The sequence below is a fragment of the Thunnus maccoyii genome, chromosome 17 (assembly GCF_910596095.1).
Source record: "Thunnus maccoyii chromosome 17, fThuMac1.1, whole genome shotgun sequence".
Classification (NCBI taxonomy): Eukaryota; Metazoa; Chordata; class Actinopteri; order Scombriformes; family Scombridae; genus Thunnus; species Thunnus maccoyii.
In genome coordinates this window covers 17,729,446-17,752,997 of record NC_056549.1, presented here as the reverse complement: position 1 = coordinate 17,752,997, position 23,552 = coordinate 17,729,446, and the positions used below count along the sequence as shown (strand labels likewise).

The following is a 23,552-nucleotide window of genomic DNA, read 5'->3' as shown; positions in this document are numbered from 1 at the left end:
GCTTTGAGTAGAGCTCGAGGGCAGAGCAACTGTGTGTGTGTGTTTGTGATATGTGTGTGTGTTTTTGGGTGGAGAGTGTGTCTGTGTGCATATGTCTATGACCTTTCTCCACATGCATTGAGATAGTGGGAGTCAGTGAGTGGGAGTATGGATGTGCATGTGCGCTTAGACTATGCTATTATGTGGGAGTTTGGCCAATTCGACTCACTGTGTTTGAGATAATGATTTGAGTCTAGGATAACATGCTATGAGTCACAAGAGGAAAGAGGCATTTCGTTACTCGCAGCATTTTGAAAATGGGAGATTTCACAGGCAATTCTATATCCATTTGGTATTAAGTGTGGCATGAAAAGCTCCAGCCAACTTGGATGCTACTCAGCTTGATAATGACATGTTTTTCTTACACTGAGATGCTGTATATTTATATCGGTAATAACAAATGATAAGAAATAAAGTACTTTGCTTTATAAACCATCTCAGCAAGGCAGCGATACTGTAGACCTTACACCAAATCCCTAACCTGAGAAAAAGTGTTCATAATTGAAATTCAGTGTTATTCAGAATTTGAGTGTCATTTCACCCTAAAGAGTAGATTTTGGCTTTCCCCCCAGATCGGCCCAAAACTGCTCTGAAGGAACCTGTGACTGAGGAACCTTCAGCTCCTATCAAACCCATCCTGCAGAGGACCTGGGTGGATCTCCATGACTTTGCTAAATGCTTCCAGTGAGAAACAAAGACTCACACACAAATATGAACTTATGCACTACAAAAATACTATACCAATGGATAAGCATTGACAGCAGTGAAAAAAGTATGTCTGAGAGGCCTCAACAGTTTTTAAAACTAAGCTCACAAATCGCTGGCATTTATTTGTGCTTTTCTTCTAGTACTCTCTTGGTGTTCCATAAACCACAAGAATATCCACACCACTTTCAGAAATCTCACCTTAAGGTATAGTATGTATCAGGAATCAACCTATTGACCAATGTCTGTAATGTCTGTTCAGTCTACAGTGCTGGTGTAAGCTTTGCATTTATTTCCACATTCTCACGTGTGTCTATGTGTTTGTATTTTGGCACTTTAACACTGACAGCTACCAGCAATGCTGCACTGTTTGTAAATGTCTAATTTTGTCCCCAGTTTTAATAGTGTACTGTATCTAGTGTCTACTGTACTGTTACCTTTTTGTACTGTTTTCACCCTTGTCTGCACCTCTGACCAAATGAATTTCCTCTTTATGGTAACAAAGTAATTTGTTTTCGATATGTTTGTAGCAGATATATTGCTATTGACTTAGCTGATGTTGTCTGCAGAGCACTGTCTTGCCCAAAACTGCGACAGGCATCAACTGCACTGGATCATCTTCACAGTCTCTTACTACTGGATCCCTCCATGTGTCATCTGCTGTGGCAAGCCCCAAAGTACACACACACAAACACACACCAAAAATTGCCCATGAGCCCATACTTTGCCATGTGTGATTCAACCAAACCCTGTTCAAAGTACCCACTGATGATAAATTAATGTCATTGAATCTAATAAGTAGTAAATAAGTGAATATGTACCTATATAGTATTTATTGAAACTAAGGCTACTTAGTGCCTGACAAAAAAAAGACATGAGTAAAAAGAAAAAAAATAAAAGAATAAAGAAATTAGCAAAGTCAGAAGCAAGTGTGGAAATGTGGGAAGGTTAATGGCTCCAATCTTCCTCAGCAGAGATGGTTGCCACTTGTTCCCATCATATCAAGTACAAGGAAGGACAATGCACATTGACAAAAAACAAAACATGGCAAACACATCTTTTTATTTGACAAAAACAATTTTAAGTCAAGGTTAACCCACTAGAGTTCTACGCATTTTTCAACCACATTTCACATCTAAATGTAACTGTGATCCTATTCACTCAGACCAAAACAACATAAATTGAGTCAGATTTTTTTTAAAGGTAGTCCTTGTGCTAGGTGTCAGTGTCCTTGCTCCTGTCTTTAGGAAGTACTGAATCTGTAATGTGCCTGTTTGTCACACACATCATACATACACACCACTGAAGGTGTCTGAGAGTGACAGTGTGTGTGTGTGTAGGGCAGTGCTTTGTCTGACTTTTGTGTCTTTTGTCTGCATATATAGAGTGATGGTTTTGCTAGTCATTCCGGACACGTATGCATTCTCTCACTCTACTCTTGTTCTCTATGTCTATATTTTCTGCCCTTATCTTTGTCTCCTGCTTTGTCTTTCTGTCTGCCTTTCTCACTGTCTTACGTTACTAAATTTGACATCTTGGCTTCTCTTATTCAGATGCCACTTCAAATGATTCTTTAGCTCGCACGGCTCTTTTCTATCTCCTCTTACTTCCTCCACTTAACTCCCTGTCTCCCCTTCTTTTCCCCCTAACTCCAACCTCTCTTCCACTAAGCCACCCTTCTATCAGTTTATCCATCATCCCTCCCTGTGGCTTTCCGCTCTTTCTTTCTTTCACATGTTCTTTTCCTTGTCTGCCTTCATACTGATAACTAAGGCCAGTGTGTGTGTGTGTGTGTGTGTGTGTGTGTGTGTGTGTGTGTGTGTGTGTGTGTGTGTGTGTGTGTGTGTGTGTGTGTGTGTATTTCCCAGTGTTCAGAGGTGAGAGGCACTCACTACATGTGTGTGGACAGCCTGCAACCTTCCAAGATCCTCATCAGCTTCTCTGCTCTGCTTCTCTGGGGGGAGACAGCTGAAGAGAGTAAGGATTTATATATACGCTCGCATGCACACACGCACACACACACACTACAACCTTATCATAACCTCAAACTCACCTTAAATTTAAACCAAAACCACCCTAAAATTAATGATTTACGTTAAGGGGACTTGCTTGAGGGGGCTATGGAGGTGTAAACAGATTTTCGTCCCCACAACGCGATGAATACCTGGACCACACACACACACAAATGCACACGCATTTACTCAGATACAAAATTTCTGAGAGTAACGTAGGTAGCTTGACTCAAGTCTGTAACAGCAATTGTAACTCTTTATTTCAGCATGCACAAACATCATAACCTTAATTGGTATATATAAATATTCATAGCAAACACTCATACATGTCTTCACATTTTATGAATGTGCCCTACTCTGTTTATGATATCTGATTGTGACATGTGACCAATACACCTTTGCTCTCAACCCTACAACACTTCATAGAAAAGGAAATGTCAGCAGCATGTAGGTCTGCAGTTCTCCTCGTCCAGCCGTACTCCTGGAAGAACCTGCAGTCTCGGCTGCCAGTTCTCACCATCAAGACCACCTCTTCAAAGGCAGTCATGCTTAGCTTACCCTCGGGGTAGGGCATTGATGGTTTATTCTTTTATCCCAGACCAAGTTATTTTACCGTGCAGTCATGACAGATCAAAATGAAAAGGTTAGATCAAGGTCATTAGCAAGCACAGGCTGATACATCACAAAACGCTGTCCTTTATTGTATGTTTATGTGTATTATGATCCCCATTACCTACAATCACAGTATTATGTCCTTTACCAAGCCATTCCATACTTTTAGTATTTGATATGGTAGCACTCGTCAGCATGGCACTAGTGCTGCTAATGTTAAAACCTATTATACAAATGTATGCATTTTTTGCACAGCATTCTCGGGAGAATAATACTTTGATATAAGCGTTTAACTCTTATGATTTTTACAGCTATGCAGAGTTCTACTTAAAGCTATCTTGAAGTGAGCAGAGGATATCTGCCTACCTCAGATGCTCTGAAAAGCAGTAAAAAGCATCTGTCCTAGTCTCTATTAATGGGTCCTGCTTGGCCTAGAAGCAGAGGGCCTAGTTTCTGGGGTCAGGTGCAGGTATGCAGCAGTGCAATTACCACTGAGCCATAATCACACACATAGCGCTCAACTTATTGTGCCCATATGCCCCATAGTGCACACTCTCTATGCTTTCCATGCTTTTGTGCAGCAATCATTTTTAAAACTCTCCTTTTCTCTTGTCCTGTCAGCCCATGGTACACTATTCTGCCAATGTGTTCTTTTCTATAGTCTCTCCACTGACCCTTTGTTCTTTCCTCTTCCATAATAATTGAATTTTTATACTGGTTTTGTCTCTCTTCCTTTATAATCTCTCCGCTTTCCCTCTCCCTCTCCATTTGTCTCATCTTGCATCTGTCTTGTCTCGCATACTCTTTTTCCTTCTTTTTTGTCTCTCTCCCACCCATTCCCTTTTTGTATGCTGTCCTCTTCCTCTTCAGAACTAGCCCAGCTCCGCCTCAGCGCTCATCCATCTAGTTAGTCTGTGATGGCTGAATTATGTAAAGCTAATGGGGCCACGGAAGTGGGGTTCCACTCTCTCTCAATCCTGACCAGGCCCTGTGAACTCAGCTTGGCGCTTGGCAGAGAGGACGGGCTACAGAACTTTTGGCTGTTTGATCCACTCAGTATAACTTGACAGAAATATAATCCTACTATTAAGACTAGAAATGGATTTTATTCAGTAGAATGCACTGTTGTTTCATACATTTCCCCCTAATTGTATAGTTACTATTACCAAAAACTGTGGAGCCACAGGGTGGTAGATGGAGGTGTACCTCTGCACTGCTTACAATTAGTTTCTTGTAATTTTAGTAGTGTAAAAGTGTAATTTAGAGTGTGGCAAACCTTGATCATGTGCACCAATATTTAAAATTTTAGTTTCCTTTTTTTCACCTTCAGGCGCCATGTTTTGTCTCTCCACACCAAGGCAGCACTGGGCTACCATGTCCACATTTGCAGCAAGACACCTTTCATCTTTGGGGATGAAGAAACCATTATGTCACATCTTGCCAAGGTGACTTAGGCACTTCGTTGTCAGTTGAATTACCAGTTAACATTGACAGTCATTTTTAATAGCAGAAAATCTCTGTGTTTAAAAGTTCAGGATTTATGAGCAAAAATATACCGAATACATAACCTTAACAACCAAACTATTCTTTAATCTGAGAAACAATGAATGGGATGGAGGCTAATGCGTGTGCTACAAGCAAAGAAATACAATTTCTTTATGTCATCTTTCGTTAACAGTCCAGCACACAATATACATAAACAATCCTGAAGTGATCCACCACTGAAATTCATTGAAATATCTTGTGTATTGTAGGAACAGCTTTCCTGTTCTATTCAATTTGCATTTTGTAAACTGAACCAGTAAACAAAATTAAGATGCTTTCCCACTGCTCTCTTGTTTCAAAAAGGAAAGTGCTCGTTTCACAGAGCAGGCCTTGTCCATCCTGAAGGCCCTGTCCAGAGAGGTGGCTGTCTTTAGTGATGTGCAAGACCAGCCAGCAGCTAGAAGGGCTCTGGAAGAGGCATTTTGTCCCAACAACATCAGCACTACCCTGGGAAAGTGGGAACTCCACAAGGTACTGTAGCTTGCTTACCAATTGTGGCACATAATTGTACTGTACATACATTGATTACCTCACCATCCACTTGTAAATACATGCATGTTGCATATATTAAGTGTAGTCTTTAATTGGCTAAACCACATTGTAGTACACCCGTATATATAGGATGTGATTAAATTATTTATGAGCTAAGAGAAAATTACCATTTATATATTCACATATAAGTTTGCAGCCATGTTGTTAAGCTACTGTACAAAAACTGTTTGGCTTAATCAACGAATGACATTTAACATTTTTCAAGTTTCATTCAACATCTGAGTTCTTTTAAGATCAATCATTGATATTTTGCAGCACCACCACTGCCACTTATTGTTTTAAGGCTACCTGTTTCAGCTGCTAAATTATGTTCACAAAATCTCTGTATATCCCGACTACTGAACAGCGGCCCTGTCAAAGGCAAGATGATTCACACTGACTTATGCGGTTATTTAAAAATGATGAATGATGTGTGGAGTCTAACAACCCGCCTACTACCTCCTAAGGGGGTTTGGCTCTAGGGGTAATGGATCTCTTATGTAAACATGGCCTTTCATGCTTATATATTTACGATGGTATAAATCACAAAAATCTAAATACCATCTTCACACACTCAACACTCACATGCAGGCGCACATATACCACACATCTGCTAACATCTTACCTCTTTCTCTCCTATGTGCATGTGAACTGCGTGTGTGTGTGCGTGTGTGTGTGTTGGGGCCTGTAGGTGTTTAACTCGGCAGTCTACCATATGCTGTGTGAGGTCCTGGGCAGGAAGCTGACAGCAGAGGAGCGGTTTGCTGTACTGGCCGTCACTGCTGATCCTTCACTTTTAGTGAATGAACCCAAAGAACACTCCCCTGCATGTAGGAGCCATATAAGTGTTTGTGTGTGTGTTAATTTTATGTTGCCCATCTACGTATTTTTGTGTATATGTGCCTAAAGCATATAATATTAAGCATGGTGGCTTCATAACAGTTTTTTGTCAATACTGTCCCTGTTTCAGAACTACATCTTATTCCTTCTTAACAATGTATTTAACAGCTATAATCAGAGTATTAAAAGACTGCAAAACGCCTACTCTACCCAAATGATATAACATGAAAGTATAGTATAAGATTTGACACAAAGACAAAAAATGATTATTAAAAAAATCCTGTAAAATGTGTCACACATTCTATGGAATTTTACAGTATCAGTAATTTGGTGTTTACTTATAACTTGAATTGCTCTGCTGTTACTGTTTTGCATTGTTACTCTCTCAAGTAGATGCAGAGTTAAAGCCTCCAGAAAGCTGGAAAGACAGGCAGCCAACAAACAAGGAGATCAAGGCAGTCACCATTCTGCAGGCTGGATTCAAAGGGCACTTGGTGCGAAAGATCCTTAATGCCTCTAAACCTGGTAACCACACCCATACACACACATTGAAAAGGTATTCAATTAAGTGTCATGGTCAGGTTTAAATCTTTTTAATCTCCAATTTGAAAGGCTGCAATTGCTGACTTTTGATTAGAGTCTTATTAAATTCCTCTTTCTTCTCAACTGCTCTATGTTAGAATCTGCATCTGCACATGGGAAAGCTAAAGTGGCTAGATTTATGGCAGAAAAAACCCCAACTTAAACAACAGGATCCCCGCCATCATGTGCAGATTATTATTTAGTGTCCGAAAACACAAACACACACATAGAGCACCTTCTGCATCTTACGTTCTCGGTTTGATTTAGCCTGATGGCATATATTGAGCCTCTGAGCAGAGGCACAAATATGTATTGCCTTTGAGCAGAGGCACAAATATGTATTGATGAGACTGCCACTCTTACTAATACAGTCTGACAGATGAGGGGTCGCCACAGAGGGGAAACACACACATATATGAAATGCACACATACATGCACACAACATTCCTGCATCAACAGACAAATCTTTCAATAGTGACAGCAAGTGAAAGATGAGGAAGGGAAGACATGGAAACAGTGGACACTTTGCAGGGAAGGATGAGCGATTAGATGGAGAGATTGAGCTGAGCAGCTTTACCATGCCATGTTGCTTTGTAATTTTTCTTTTTTTTTTCTTGTAACTGTTTCAGTAGCAGGTATGCTCTTATGCATACTTTATGAAAGATATTTCTATTTCGAACCTTTATGATAACCACTACTATGCAAAACATTAAAAATGATCTGTATCAACTTTTAAGTTTTTTTCAGATTCACTAAAATCAGTTTCAATATCCTTTTTTTTTCCAGAAGCAGTTTTAACTGTCTCGCTCTCTAGGTGCACCACTGCTTTCAGATTCCAGAGGAAACACTGGCGGTGACACTTTGCCCAGACATTCTCTATTTATTGCCCGGGCCTGAAGCTAACTGTGTCTTCTCCAGGCACAACACATGACATTGTCACCCTCTGAATAACTTGCACATATGGGAGTCGGGAACAACCTCATTAATGCAGCATTTGCAAACAAGTTGCTGTACTGTAGCTTCAATGGGATTTTGCCTAATTTTTTATGGCATGAAAATGTGGTTTGCACATGCCAAACATCTACTGCACTTTTAAAATCCACATAATCATAGAACCCATCTGTTTGCAACGCTATTGCTGGTGGTTATGTGGCATTAGCATGAGCACACACACACACACACACTCACATGCACACAGGCTGAACAGCTTGACTTCTATGAAATTGCCTTTCGTGTTAAAAGTTATCTCAAATTTTATTAATTTACCAGTCAAAGCATAAAGTGCAGCTTTCAGAGCAGCACTTATGGTAATGGCAAAATACCAGTCATTTTAAATAAAAGCTATTTATTAAAATTAAGAACTGGTCTTTTCTTATTAAAGTGACAGAACGACTGATGTACATCACAGCTAAAGTCCCCATACATCCATTAATACCATGATATACCTCGCTGCTCACTCCACATTTCTATACAATGCTGTTTCTCCTGCAGTCCTTCCCCTCTTTCCTTGACTGTTGCCTCTCCTTGGTTATAAAGATGATAAGTCTTCATCTCTCAATAGCCTGCCTTGGCCCCTATAATGGCTGTATCAATTTTAAAAAGTGGCCATTTGAAAAGGGAGAGCCGAGCACTAGGGAGTGAGGGTTGAGAGGAGGTGAGGACACCTATGCCACATTTCAGATGTGGAAACATCTATCATTCAACTGTCTGTTCAGAGACAGTTGAATGATAGAGGTCTCATTTATATGCAGGGGCACATGCTTACTGGTACACACATACCCATAACCACATAGTGCTACAACTTATATAAAAAAAACGGTTCTATTCTGTCAGAGTGGTTACCTGTCTGGTGAGATGAGTGTGAAAGTCAAGGTGTGAATAATCTCTCTCCTATCACCTCTCACTGAATGAAGCAAAAACGCATTTAGCAATTTCTGCATCCCACTCTGAACTAGGTCAGCTACAATAATTTTTTCATGTGTTTGACAGCAACATGGATTGTCTTTCATCTTTAATGGTGGCTACTTTTCTCTGTGTGTGCATGTGTATGTTTGTGTCATCCAGGCACGAAGGAGAACCTCAGTGCATCCAAGATCCTTTTCGACATGTGGCCGAAGGTTGAATCCAATGCAGACAAACATGCTGCCTTCTTGCTACGGTAAATGAAGGATAGAGAAAATATATAATATGTGTAAAAATAAATGATTTTATTTTTTAACACTTCACACCTCAGTTGCCTAACATGTAATTTATTCATTCAAACCAATGTGATTATCTGAGACAATATGAGAACACTCCTACTACAGTCCTGTGCCAATGCTATGTATATTGTATGGCATCCGTTTAGCCTCCCTGTTGTACCGCATGCCCAGAATCTGCTCCCTCTCCTGGTTGTGGCGGCCTGTGGCGGCCAGGCAGGGAGTATTTTCCACATTGTGTTCCATCTTTTCCCAGTGGTACCATCTGCTGTTTATCCTTTCCTCGTTCCAATCGGCTAGCAGCGTCTGCCGAATGACCCGCTGCCTGGGGAAGTATGTTTGTGCATGAGCGTTGAGAGCTCGGTCAATGTGTGTATGTAGGGATGGGGGTTTGCTGGGCGTTGTGCGCCTTTGAGCGTGTATTTTTCATATCTGACAGAAACATCCACTTCAATCAAAGTTCATGCTGAGATGTGAAGTGCATCTGCTTTCCTCCAGTGTAGTCTTTTTTTGCTAGATTTTCATGAAGTTAATGATTGTTAATTAAATTTATTTTATAAGTAAATTATTTTCTGAGAAAACATTTTGTCATGGTCTTTTCTCTATATATGTGTTTTAAATTAACTTAATTTGAAATTTGAGTTCTTTAAAGCACTCTCCATTTCTCTGTTTCCTGCACAGGTATATCATTGACCACTCTGAAAGAAAAGCAGAGCTCTACCCCTGTCAGCAGGATGAATCAACCAGAATCACATTTAGTGATTATTCGGTCTCCCTTCAAGACACAGCCAACTCCTGGGTCTTGGTATTCAGGTTAGAACACATTGTAACTTAAAGGTTAGATTTGTCCTTGGAAGGCACCAAAGGTGAATTCCCAACCTGGCTCAGAAAATCTGGGTGAATCCAGTTGTAAATGACTGATGTCCCCTTGTAACCAAATGTCATAATGTTGTGTCAACAAAACAGGGGATCTGAACTATCTGACAATTTGGTCTGAGCTTGGAATTTGATTACTTCTTTACTCCATTTTTTTGTGTGTGAAGAGAAGTGTTCCTGGTTCCCAAGGAGATGCTGCTGGTACCAAAAGTGTACTCCCCAATCCCAAACTGTCTGCTGCACGTCATTAATAATGACACTGGAGAGGAGCTAGACATGGTCTTCAACAAAGTAGTTCCACATGTCTATCAACCCAATAAGGTCTGTGGATGCTATAAATCCTTGCATTTCAAACCTCCATGTACTTGGCATTCAATTGATATGTTTTTGATAAGAGTTTTCTTATTACTCTGACATATATCTTCGCTTTAGGGGTGCCTCCTGCATGACTTCATCAAAACTGGATACATACTTATTGACTGATTGGTGACCATTGTCAGCCTGTTACAGAGATAGAGATGCATGTAAAAACTCCCTCTGATAATAAAGATGTCATGATATAATTTGTAAACCTCTCTGTGTCTCCTTTTCCAGCTTGGTTATACCTTTGTAGCAGAGGCAATTACACCTGAATCACCACCTGCTGGTACCAAATGGAGGATGCGCCTGATTGGCTCAAAGGAACCTCTTCCAAAACTGGCCTGTGAGACTCCGCTCAACACGTTCTCAGTGAAGGAATTCTGGGATTATTATGTTCCCATTGACAAAGACTTTATATGCCGGTAAGAGAAAGCATTATGAGCTCCTTTGAATGGCCATCATAGTGGCCATTATACTGATGGATTAGAAAGTCGTTGTTGCTGTTGGACTGTCTCATAAAGATGTAACCTACAGTATATCACTGTGATTGATTCGTAGAAACAACATATGACAATAGTCAATGAACCAATATTTTACTCAACATAGTGTATGTAACAGGTGAATGTAGATGATCTTAACGGCCTCTCAAGCAACCTTTAGACAAAGTTTTATTTTCCAACACAGGACGACAGAATACTTTGAGAGACTAACAGTACCCCAAATCATTTGAAACATTTTCACAGTTACTCTGTGCAGGTGACAGCGGACGTCCTGGGAACAGTTCAGTTTCAGACATCCAAGCCAGATGTATTGATACGTCTTTCCATTCTGGACCAGGAGAAGGAGGTGGCCAGCAACACCGGGACAGGCCATGTCATAATTCCTGTGTTCTACTTCCTGGCCAACAAAGGTGAGAAGTCATTAGGTTTGGGAAGTAATTGATGCTGTCGTGGAAATGCTTCTAAAACACTTGACACAAACACAGAAATAAAAGCATAGACACTGGTTGATCTGAAGATGAATGGAATTATTATTGATCAATAAGGAGACAGATCTCACTCAAAGCGAATCAAACTAAACCAGCCAAACTAACCTTCTTATAGTCTTCAGAGACAAAGAAATAATCACCAATTGGTCAAATCATACAAACTTATGGATTACAGCCAATGGCAAACAGCCACAAGGTGTACATTTACATGCCCATGAATAATCTTAGCTTCATTATTTAACACTCTGCCAAATAACTCCAACATATGTTATGTTGAAGCAACATAACTGTTTTACCACTCTGAAATTTATAGCAAAAACACCAGCTGTCTTAGTCCTATTATTATTGTTTTAATAGTTCTTTTGTGGACAATTTCAGGCTTGCCAGCCATTCCCAGAGATGTTAATAGTTGCAGCATCTTTCTCCCACTTTCAGTGCATGTACAGTGAAGCCCTTCCTTTTACTCTTTATAAGTACATACACAGACATTAGACATCAGTGCCCTTGAAAAGTGCTCTTTATAAAGGTTCTTTTACCATTTTCCCATGCTCATTAAGCTTTGATCTTTTGCTTTTTGTCTCACAGAAACTATTTTATATTCTCTTCCACCTAGAGACCATAAACAATTTATCTACAATACTGGTGGAGAGCATGCTATACAGACTCAGGCTAAAATTTATTTAAAAAATGGTAATATGACTTTGCACATCCTATCTGTATTTAGTGCTGGACAAAAAGAGTGGTGGAAACTGGTTAAAACTAACTTACTTGGTGTTGATAATCCTCCCCCCACCACCATAGACCTTGAAGTTAGGCTTATCACTTAGAGTTGTGTAACGTGTTATTAGTGAGCTGAGGTTTGTATTTTTGGGCGAAGGGACCTCAAGATTAGTATTTTTTAAGTGAGGGATAGTATGTAAGCTATGGATTAGTTAATTTTATTACCTCACAACTAGACAATTAAAGCAACAGCTAAAAATCACAGTAAATAAGTTTTTACTGTGATTAACAAGGTTAATTTACTCTATTTTCTGTGGAATGGTCATGACACTACTGCACTCAAGTCTGTTAGTGCAACAATTTGATGTTGAATAAATATGGTCACTGTCAAGAGAAATCATTTCATGTGATGGATCACCTTATCTCGGTTGTGACTGGTTGTGTTAAGCCTCATTTGGGGCTCACCCGTTGCATTAAAAGGAAAAAGCAAAATGCTAATTTATGCTATCAGTATTTATGCCCCTGTGTCTTAGAAATATAAGTGAGATTCAAATAAACTGAGTCACTTTGAAACCTGTTGACTGTGAGGTCTGTAATTATCTAGATTTTTAAAATGTAATTGTTCAATGCTCCGACCAATTCAAACAAAAATCCATTTACTGTACCTTCACTAAAGAAATCTTGGCAAATAAAACTTAAACTGTCTGCACGTCTATGAGAATATATGTTTTTGTCATTTGAGTAAACTGACACTTTAAGTAATATATAGCTGGCTTTTTGTGATGTCTGCCCATATCATCTGTAAAATAATGGCAGACAGTAGAGCCACTAAACAGAAAAACTCTCAAACTCTTGAGTTTGCTGTTCAATTCATGCTGCCATCAATGACAAAAGGACAGATTACTGACCACTCTTGTCTTTTCTCAGGCTCAGGCATTCTCTGATATCTCTGTCTTTCTTACAACCCCCATTTACTCAGCTGAGGAGAACCAGAAAGGAGGCCCCACCCAGGACAAGGGAGTCAAGATGGTCAATGCTCCCCAGCAAAGTGCTGCTGGGAAATCAGACTCCTCGTCTGACCAGTACCAGCCTCCCACGGAGACTATGGTATCACTGACAACTGTCTGCGTGGTATCTGCTGTTGCTCAAACACTTTACTGATCTCGCTTGTGCACGCACACAAGCGTGCATCTCACTTTATCTCTGTCTTTCTCACCCACTTGCTTTCTGCCTGTGTTCATATCAATTTTTCACTGCCAGATACACATAACGCCTTACTTGCAGCGCATGCACACACACTCACATACGCACACATGAACTTATACACACCCACACACACTTTCTCGCGCAGACAAAACGCGCAAGAGGAGAGCAGCAGAAACTGGAGGGGTGGTTTTGTTGTCAGTGTCTGACTTATCAGTGGTTGTCAGTGAGCAGTGATTTGTGCATGATTTATGAGTCAGTCTATTGTCTCTATTGAAGACCCCCTATCTAACAGACCTGTTGTCATAGTGTGCTGATTGCCAACATATATAGTATGTACTATATATGTGTACTTTCACTCTCACATACACACAATAAACACACCATGCACACATTATACAGTTTACACAAGTCCATAAAGCAGGGAACATCTGCTAAGTATGAATTTGTTTCGCTGTGATGACTATCAGTGATACATATGGAGAACAACTAATCAGTTTAATGTTCCCCCAATAAACCCTTACTGCTAATTAATTTGACATTTACCACAGTGGATAGGGCCATTTTTAAACATGTTTTTTTTTTTTTTTTGTGGAGTGAGAATAACACTTTTTGCCATTGAGCTGGCGAGATTTGTCTTTTTGCCACACCAGCAAAAGGATGCAAAGTTTTATAAATTTCACAATCTGAAAATACTGGACACTAATATTAAAAAAAATCACAACAGTTTAGCAGCATCATTAGTAATGAGACAGATCATGTCAGATCCCATAGATCAGCAGCAGGCCAGAATAAACAGCTATCGATTAAGACTGAGAACATTGATCAAGACTTAGAGCACAGGGTCAGTGATTAAGCTGCTGCTTTGCACTGCAGGGACACACAGAAGACATATTGATGCTCGGTAATGGTGGGTTATTGGTGAAGGCTCCTATCGTGGAATCTGTCTGGGATTTAAACACACATGTAAACACATGAAAAAACATGGCTTTCAGTTTTTCTGCTGATTGCATCTATTTGGCACCATTACAGATATAACAGATATAAACATTCACATCTGACAAAATAGTACTGTTTCTATATGCTAATTTTTTTTGTAGAAAATCTCACCTCCCACCTCTGGAATTTTGTCTAAATTCTGTCTTTTCTGTTTAATGTGATGGATGTAGGTGTTACCACCGTTGATATAATCTTGGCTAACAAGCCCTCTGCCTCCTCTCTCCCTTTGTGCCAAGCATGTGCTTCTGTCAAAGAGGGCAGAGCAACAGTAAAAACAAAATGTACAGTTCTTCTTTAAGATCTCGATGTCTCTCTCTAAATCATCTGCACTAGCACAATTTACAGCTGTATGTTGCACCAAATAGCATGCAAGTCATGTTGTCTTTGACTGTTTAGTGTTGTACAGTATACCACATGCTTTGTGCTGTATGTCTTTTTTTGTAGTTACTGTATGTGTGTGTCTGTCTATCCTGTGTTTAAACTGTAATGTGCTTGTTTTTGTTTCACAGGGTCATAAATATGTGGTGAAAGCAGAGGTGCTTTATAAGAGTTGGGATTTGGACGAGTCTCAGCTGGCTTTTGTCCATATGCTCAGAGACTTGGAGAAGAATGAAATGAAAGGTACGTACTTAAGTCACAAACAATCAAAAACGCCACATCACAAAGTCAGCCACATTAAGTCGCACAGGGGAGAGCCAGGAAAGAAAGTCACTGTTTATATTTTTAAAACTTAAACATTTAGTTGGTTAATTTAGTGAAGTAAATATGTATCTTGAACTGAACATCAAAACTAATTCTAGCAAGCCTACTAATAGTATAAAAACACATTATGTATGGTTCAGAAACCCCCTAATTTCCCTGTTATAGGTCACGAGGTCATTTTATCTTTGCTGCATTTCAGAAGTTTTTAGCATTTGAATCTACATTTCTGGATAGATTTTCTAATATGCCCTTCATGTTTGTTTTTGCACCGTTTATTTTTGCGGTCTGTGTGAAATGTGGCAGATACTAAGTAGGCAGTGTCAGAGGCCAAGGCAAATACTGTTTGTTCTTTGCTTCCGCTAGCCAGGAGCCTGTAATCACAAGCCTAATGAAAGCCAAATGAATGCAGCTGCTTTTGCAGATCACAGAGTGTGATTTCTTGTGCCCACTAGTCGCCGGCTGAGGCAATAATCCTGTCCTCTGCCACCAACTCTGCCTCTCCGCCTTTAATCATTCTGCATAAATTGGATTGATTGAAAAATCTGGGTTTTGTAAAAATTCTGAGCGGATGAATTAATTACGGCACGGGTGGATGTTGATGTGAAAGAGGTGCTGCATGGGTGACAATTTGCATGATTGCCTGAAGAGAAAGGCCAGCCTGCTGTCATTGAATTCTCATTCTCTTTTTTTGTCCGTTGCCACTGACAATAGTCCCTGTACTTACCCATTCAGTTTGCATGGCATGAAATCTGATGAAATCGGATGATGTGTGTGCTTGCGTGGGAGGCATTCCTAAATTAACAGGCAAGATATCCAGATAACTGATGTATTGACTATAGAGGAACACAAACCTTTATTTATTTATTTATTTATTTATTACAGTAATGGTCATGTGTGAAGTGAACAGTAACAATTTGTTACTGCTCACAAAATATATGCTGTGTTTTCATCTGTTCATTTGCCTGTGTTTTATGAGTATAGATACGTTAAGGTTTTTGCCAATATAAGCTAAGGTTTGTCCAAGTGTGTATGTATAGGCCAATGTCCACACAAACCTCCTGTGGTTTTCCAATAAGCTTGAGAAAGTGGGTCAATGGGAAGTCAAATGAAGTTGGCTCTTGCCCCCTGGTGCCCTGGGAAATATCTCAGCAGGAAAGTGAATTAATTTCACCCAGTTTAACTGTGTCTCAGTGGTGAGGCTGTGCCCTTGATCATGCTCCCTACATGCTACATGGATACACACGTACTACATGCCACGCCAAGCTTTGAAACCTCTTTAACAAGCTGTTTAACAAGCTGCAGTCTAAATACTGCGCTGCGCATGTTTAATGCATGCACATTTACGCATCTCTGCTTTAATCCCCAGTATATATACAGTACTGTTAAACCAGTCAGCTGCCATCAGTAGTTTTCAGTCCCATGCTAACATCCTCAATATTTTCTGTACTGTGTGGTTAAGAGAACACATTTTTTGTATCTTTTTATGCTTTCAGCGAATAAAAGTTTGTCCAGCTGAATATTATGGCTCATTCTGAAGCTACGACAACACAGATTGATATTTAGATCCAATTTGAACACTGAATCTCTGTACGACTCAAGATAAGAGTAACTCAATGAGCATGCGAAACAGCTGTTCAGGCAGAATGGTGGGGTGTCAGCTAAATGATGGATTATTGTGCCTCTCTATATCAGAGTGAGAGTCATAGTTAATGCTTCATCTAAGCTGGTGTTTGTATCCGTTTGAACTATAAAGTGCAACAGTGCCATCTAGCATGCATGCAACCACACAACACATGCAGTGTTTGCCCATTGCGATGCACTCCCACTTCAGATGAGCTTTACTTGTGTGTGAGTTTCATTTTGGAGATGAATGTATACACAAATTAACATAGTATGTATTGGCAAAGGAAGTGTGTCACTGAAATTGATCAAAACATGTCAAAGTTTGGCAGAGAGATGTTTAACAAAGAAATGTTCATTTTACACTAATTATCAGTGAAAAGTGTGTTTTTATAAAAGGCACTACTAAATGCCACTCTCACATTTACACAGCTTCCAAGTATAGTGCTATATAGTTAATCACTTTAAAATTAAAAGCATGTACTGTATGCTTGCCAAAAATTAGGAAATCCCTCAGGAGAAAAATTTAGTGATAATAGTCACAAATTTACATCATGTGGTAATTAACACCATATTGCTGGTGTTAATCACATAAGTACACAGCAGACTTTGTCAATGATGATAGAAAAAGTAAACCCACCTAACTCTCTGTTTGCACAATGTAGTATACAAGCCTGAAGACTTGAAGTGTTCATCCACCACACCAAGCAATGATGGGCACAAGTCTGACACACCCAAAGCCAACCGCAAAGGCGAAAGTGACAAGGAGAAGTGGAAGCCAGCTGCCAGCTCCAAATCTGGCTCCAGGCTAGGAACGGTAATACATCACCACAGCACTGTGACAGACAACAACACCACAGTAATGTCAGCTGCAAATTTGAGGCCAATGTTATATACGTATATGTATTTCAGCGTTAAGTTATTGAAGGGTAATCTCTTTTCACTGACTACCAGTTGCCAAGGATACTTCTGAGAAGCTTTACCTCACATCTGCCAAACTGCATTTGCAAATAATTGTTCAGATTTCATTATCTTTTATTGCATTGGATTGTTTTATTCGATCGCAACAGGCAATGTTATTAAAATGCTTCATATGAAAACCATTCAGTAAACAAGGTCAAATTCAGTAGGTAACATGCAGTCAAAACAAAGGCCATGCACTGCTTTTGTAATCTTTTTTTTTTAATAAGTGCATATGTTTTCATGGTGTATTTTCCACAGTATCCCATGTTAAGATAGTGGTATTTGCCATGTAAACTTTTTGAAGCTAGTGTGTGGAGGCTCTTGAGTGGAGTACACACTTTTAACTCCTCCTCACAGATTTCCATCCAAATCGTGTGTGATGAGATTGCTATCAAACTCAGTCGTGACATCTCTTCTCTAAAACTTTTAGTTTGTTTCATCAGTCAGGTCAGCATTTACATATTTGGTTGACTTTGCTATCAGACGACTATAATCTGTAAAACAGAGAGAGAAAGGCAGTAGCCGAATCCCACAACTGCCAACATGATCTGTGTGTATTTAGACTGCATAAAAAACACTTGTCTTATCATAAAGTATAATCTTGTGGTCTATAATTCTCAGTATAATGGTCCTTGTTTAGTAGTCAGAACCACAGCTGCTTGATAAATCTCTTATCCACATAATAAATGCCTTTATTTGTCCTCCATGCTGCACGTCAAACCCTTAAACACAATGAAATTTGAAAGGCAGATTTTCAGAATACTGATCCTCTTCAATAAATTTCCATTTTAAATATTTTTTCTTGCGCCGGCAGCAGCAGCACAACATTGGTGGCGGCAGAGGACGTGATAATCTCTGAATATATGTACTAAAAATTATATATTATTACAGGACATAAAAATCCTGGCTGGCTGGCTGTGTACCAGACTGTCTGGGAAGCTCATTGAAAGAGATACACACATAATACACCGTGGTGCTCTGACCTTCAGCTGGCATCTTTGTGTGTGTGAGCTTGTGCGTTACATTTTCCTCTCTTTGTGCTTTTGTGGTGTGTGTGTGTACATGTTTTGTGCAGAGCCTTGACCTGACCAAGGCCAATTGGACGCTGCGTGTGGTCAGTGACAAAAGCAGAGCAGAGAGCATCGTGGTGAAGAAGGACACAGAGAGAATAGAGCAAATCAAGGCCATTAAAAAAGCATGGGAAATGGCTGAACCAGGCCGCTGTGCCAAGGTAATTCAGTAGCTATTTGCAACAGTGATTTTTGCAACGAACATTTGAGGTCCTTTGCATGAGGTGTTTCCAATATTTTTCTATCTCCTGTAGAAATATAAGGGTAATGGTTTAGACTGGCCCTCACCTACACTCAAACATACGGTATAGACAGAATGCTTTGCTGTCTTTTTAGGCTTTCCAGTCTCGTCTCAAGTTTCTTAACCAAGACCAACATCAAGCAAGTGATGAAGCTACAACCGCTGATGCGGAAAGCAGAGAGTCTGGTACATTTTGTAGATACGCACAGAAACATACACATCTTTACGTGCAGTAGTTGGACGCTTCTGTTTGCATTACTTGTCTGTATAGTAATGTGGCTTTGTCTTATTGGTTCTTTTACAGCTGCTTCCAGACCTGGTCCTGACACCTCTCTCAGTACATCCAAACAAAAGCTGACCGATACCTCATCATCATATCCTCACATGGATTACACTCCCTTCATCAGGTACCTGCTGACCTCTTTTTCATTCTCTCTCTGTTTTTACTCCTCACTTTGTAGGAAAAGCATAAAGTTAGAATGATGATCATAGCCACCACACCATAATGCGATCATATATTATAAGTTATGTAGTCACATAACTCCTATACATGCAGTACATATCAGTTTCAGTCTGTTGCACTCTATGATCCTCTCTGTAACAGTCCTTGGTTCAGCTAGTTCCAACAGACGAATACATATCTGTGTTTAGAGGCAAGAGATGGAGAATAATATATAAACAGCCAAGACAGACTCATCATCTTGTGTTTTACTAGCAGGCTATTTCTTTTTCCCTGTTAGAAAATTCCTCAGGCTTTTTTCCTGTGGGTAATATGCAGTATGCGGTCCAGTTGCCTAATGTAGCTGTTGAATCACTCTGCTTTTCTAGCTTTGTGAGTCTGAACTAAGCCTTAGCTGCAAGGCCAGACTGCAGAGGAAATTGTGTGTGAGTGTGTATGTCTATGTTCAGTGTACATGTTTGTCTGTGTATGTGCTTAGTACTGTATGTTGGTGGACATACAAGCATCTTTTGCCTTGTCAGCAGATTTGTTCATACAGTATCTGCAGGACATTGCTAGTGATTTCCCGCGTGCATGACCTTTGCTCCCAGTGGTGCTGTGAACAGCAATGTTACAAGGCTGTATACTTTCCCTGGTCTGAAAGGGCAATGCATGGACTCCAGAGAACAGTTATGTTGACACACAATTGCAGAAAAAAGAAAAAAAGAAAAAAAAAAAGCATAGACATGCTTCCTGATCAAGTATTGTCCATCAATACCCTCTAGATCCAATCTAACAAATACTATACATACATGCATCAGTAAAAAAATTAAACTAAAAAATATTTGAAAAAGATTAAGTTTCAACATTATTTTAAGCCATGGTAGCGGCATGGCAATGTCAGTCAACCGTTTTGGTCTTGACCAAAATATCTATAAAATGAAAGCAACTATTTAATGTTGTTGGAAATTTTGTAAGGACTTTCATGGTCCCCAGAGGATGACTCTTACTGACTTACCATGAGGTTGACATTTTTGGGCTTTAGTGATATGCCTTTGCAACTATTGAATGGATTGCCATGAAATTTAAAAGACATTCATGGCCTCCTCTGGATAATTGTTGTATGATGTAATAACTTTGGTGTTGCCTTAACTTTTCATCTCACACCATGATCGAGTCAAAATCTAAATGGTGTTCCAATGAGACTCAGCTGTACTTTGTGTTTAGTGCTAACTATCAAATGTTAGCATGCTAACACGCTAAACTAAGTTGTCTAAGATTACAAAACAAACTGTATGAGAAAATGCACATCAAATGAGCAACACTTTTCCCTTACTTTATCTTTAAACAGATAAAAATGTGAAACTTTATGATGCATCACAGACATATAGACAAAGTTTAAGATTATTCAGCCCTCCATGCTTCTGCTTCATGGCTGACTTGAGCTACATCATTTCTGTCAATGTCACCCAAAGCTTCAGCTTCAGCATTATTTTTGTTATGACTTGTACGGCTCCAGTCAAAGCATAGTCAAATATTTAATTGGCCGTAGAATATCTGTGAATTAATAGTTTCTTAGTTTTCTGCTTGTCAGTATCTAAAGTGTCAACTTTTGACTTGTGTCAGCAAGTATTCAGAAGGGAAGAGTCTCCCTCCACAGTTTCCCTTTGGGTCTCCCATTGCTCTCCTCCTCTCTCTCACACCACCTCTGGTTCTCTCCTTCCATCTCTCCCTCTGTCCGTCCCTCTCCATGATAAATGAGATGATATTTGGGTCTGTTAATTAGAGAGCTATTTCAGGACCCCAATGAGCTCGTCGGTCCAATGAGATGTGCCCCTCTCCCATCACCTCTCCATCCTCTCCTGCTGTGGGTGTGTGCGTGTGTGTGCGTGTGCGTGTGTGTATGTGTGTGTGTGTGTGTGTGTGTGTGTGTGTGTGTGCCCGCACATGTGTCTGTGTCCAGCTGCTAATGGCTGCTGACACTGTGGCCTGCAATTCGAGCCGAGAGAGAGATCCTGAGGAGCAGTCTATTACTGAAGTCTGATTAGTCTGCAATACACCTCTGTCTCACAAAGGCGCACCGCAGGGCACATCACAGATTCACACTCATGCATGGCATTTTTTTTAGCATTTGCACACACACGTTACAGCACGCAGTGAAAGAGGTTGAACAGGGCAATGTTCATTAACCAAATGAACTCTATCAGCACTTCCACTGGCCTCCCCTCTTCATTAAGGTCAGTTTATAGGAAATAGGCAGCCACATTCAACACTTATAATACTATTTCTCAAAAAAACACACATTGACTGACTAACTGCTGTACTCATTTGCTTCTTTTTCTTTCACTGTTTTTGTCCCTCTTCTTTGCACACACACACACACACACACACACACACACACACACACACACACACACACACACACACATATTTTGGTTATACAATCAATTCTTAACTGAGAAATACTAAAATATGGCGTTTATAACCAAAACCAAATAGACATATCAATAAATATCAATCTGAATATACAACTTAGGACATGAGATAAGGCCGATGATTGTGTGTCCATCATTTTCTCGGCCTATCTCTGCATTTATCTGCCACATTTCCATTTTTATTGGTCCTGCCTGTGTCAACATCCTCATCCCATCTCACAGAATAGCCTGTAAAATTTGCAACTATACAGAGATCGATAAGATTTACTATAATTTGAACTGACAATATTTGTTAATATCTGATTCCTCAAAATATTTGCTTCAGAATTTGATGAAACATATGGAACCACACAACACCATGTTTCTCAGAGGAAATCTTGAGCATTCACTATGAATAAACTATTCAACATGACATTCCTGGTTAAAGACAAGATTATAAAGGTGTAAAAGTGGTCATGTGACAGTAAAGTGTGGTATGCATATATATCTGTAGCATTGTATCATGTTCTTGTGTATGTATGTAGACGGCAAAAGGATTTTCCAGCACTGATGAACTCACAGATCGAGGAGGTCCAGCAGAGGGAGCGCTTAGAAAAGATCCAGACCTTCCGGTTGGTCCGAGACAATGTGCTGGAGCACCGGAAACAACAGGAGCTCAATGGGATGGAGTTAATGAGACGCCAGTTGGAAATGTATGAGAACATGCAGGTCAGTCGAGACACACACACAATGGATGGATGTCCACCAGCAATAATTATGAGTTTTAACTATCAAAGTGAAAGACAGTCAGAAAGATTTGTTCCTTCCCTCTGGTTTGCCATCATTCTGTAACTTCTCTCTCTGATTCTCTTGTCTCTTCCCCAGGCAGCCTTGTGGCAACACCGTAAGAAATTCCTTGATGCTTGCGAAGCATTTAGTAGCCGTCAGATGGCAGCCATGAAAAAAGAACAAGAAGAGAAACAAGCTCTGGAGGACACCCAGCAGGCAGCTCAAGAAAAAACAATCTCCACCTCTCCTGCCAACCGGCAGCCCAACAAACGTGCCAAGAGTGCTGGGAAGAAGAAATGATGGTTTTTGGCACAAACCTCCCATCTAACTTCTCCTCAGTAGTCACCTTTCAACAAGTCTGTTTGAATACTGAAGAATCTTCGTTTAATCACAACATCGTAGCCTGTAGTTGATGAAAGAACACCTGGCCAAATAATTGTTACCACACTAGATTCAGGTGCAAGTTTATATATAGTATATGTACGGTTGTCTTCAAGAACATATGAAACTTAGGAGTCTAACAAATGTTAGTTTGTTAACTACTATAAAATACTTTTTTCTACCAAAGACTCAAACTTTCACCATATTCATACTGTATTCCATATTTAATTATATTCTCATAGATCACAATGTCATCCATCATCTTTTATCTATAACCTGTATTATATTTCCCTTGAATATAATAAATAAAATAAAAATTACATCACATATTGGCTGTGTGCAAACCACGTCCCCTTTCACCGTGTTGAGAATGTCAAGCCATCTGACTTGCAATGTATGGCTTTGACTTTTCGATGCCCAGTATGCCTGATTATATTCAGCAAATCTTTTTTTTTTCTTGAAGGTCACTGTATTGACTGTATGACTCAAGGCATGCTGGGCATAGCCAACCTCCCACCAGCCGAATGGTGCTGATTGATTGGTTGATTGATATATTCTTGCTGATAGAAGCCCACAAGAGTCAATTTCTACAAGACCAAGACAATGTGACGTATATGGAAAATGCACCATAGGTAGGTGGCAGATCTTTGCACCGACACAGGCAGCTATCGATGACAATAACAATCCCCAAGGTTAAAATGAATATGTCTCCAAACAGATGGT

General features: G+C 39.8%; 1 protein-coding gene across 5 annotated transcripts in view; it reads left to right on the top strand.

Annotated features, from left to right (window-relative positions):
- Positions 1–23,154, top strand: part of adgb (androglobin) — a 40,036-nt gene extending 16,882 nt beyond the window's left edge. For 2 of the 5 annotated variants that reach the window (XM_042391149.1, XM_042391154.1), the window contains 22 exons: positions 612–723; positions 888–951; positions 1,314–1,421; positions 2,613–2,721; positions 3,183–3,321; positions 4,699–4,813; positions 5,217–5,384; positions 6,136–6,295; positions 6,675–6,809; positions 8,931–9,024; positions 9,746–9,877; positions 10,108–10,261; positions 10,535–10,722; positions 11,044–11,210; positions 12,988–13,115; positions 14,720–14,831; positions 17,198–17,349; positions 18,571–18,726; positions 18,902–18,992; positions 19,111–19,213; positions 22,205–22,388; positions 22,545–23,154. In XM_042391149.1, coding sequence (XP_042247083.1) covers positions 612–723; positions 888–951; positions 1,314–1,421; positions 2,613–2,721; positions 3,183–3,321; positions 4,699–4,813; positions 5,217–5,384; positions 6,136–6,295; positions 6,675–6,809; positions 8,931–9,024; positions 9,746–9,877; positions 10,108–10,261; positions 10,535–10,722; positions 11,044–11,210; positions 12,988–13,115; positions 14,720–14,831; positions 17,198–17,349; positions 18,571–18,726; positions 18,902–18,992; positions 19,111–19,213; positions 22,205–22,388; positions 22,545–22,748 — 2,975 coding nt within the window. In that variant the 3' untranslated portion in view covers positions 22,749–23,154. The remainder of the gene's footprint in view (positions 1–611; positions 724–887; positions 952–1,313; positions 1,422–2,612; positions 2,722–3,182; positions 3,322–4,698; positions 4,814–5,216; positions 5,385–6,135; positions 6,296–6,674; positions 6,810–8,930; positions 9,025–9,745; positions 9,878–10,107; positions 10,262–10,534; positions 10,723–11,043; positions 11,211–12,987; positions 13,116–14,719; positions 14,832–17,197; positions 17,350–18,570; positions 18,727–18,901; positions 18,993–19,110; positions 19,214–22,204; positions 22,389–22,544) is intronic. The other 3 variants (XM_042391152.1, XM_042391151.1, XM_042391150.1) reach the window with 3 other exon arrangements.
- The last annotated feature ends 398 nt before the right edge of the window (positions 23,155–23,552 follow it).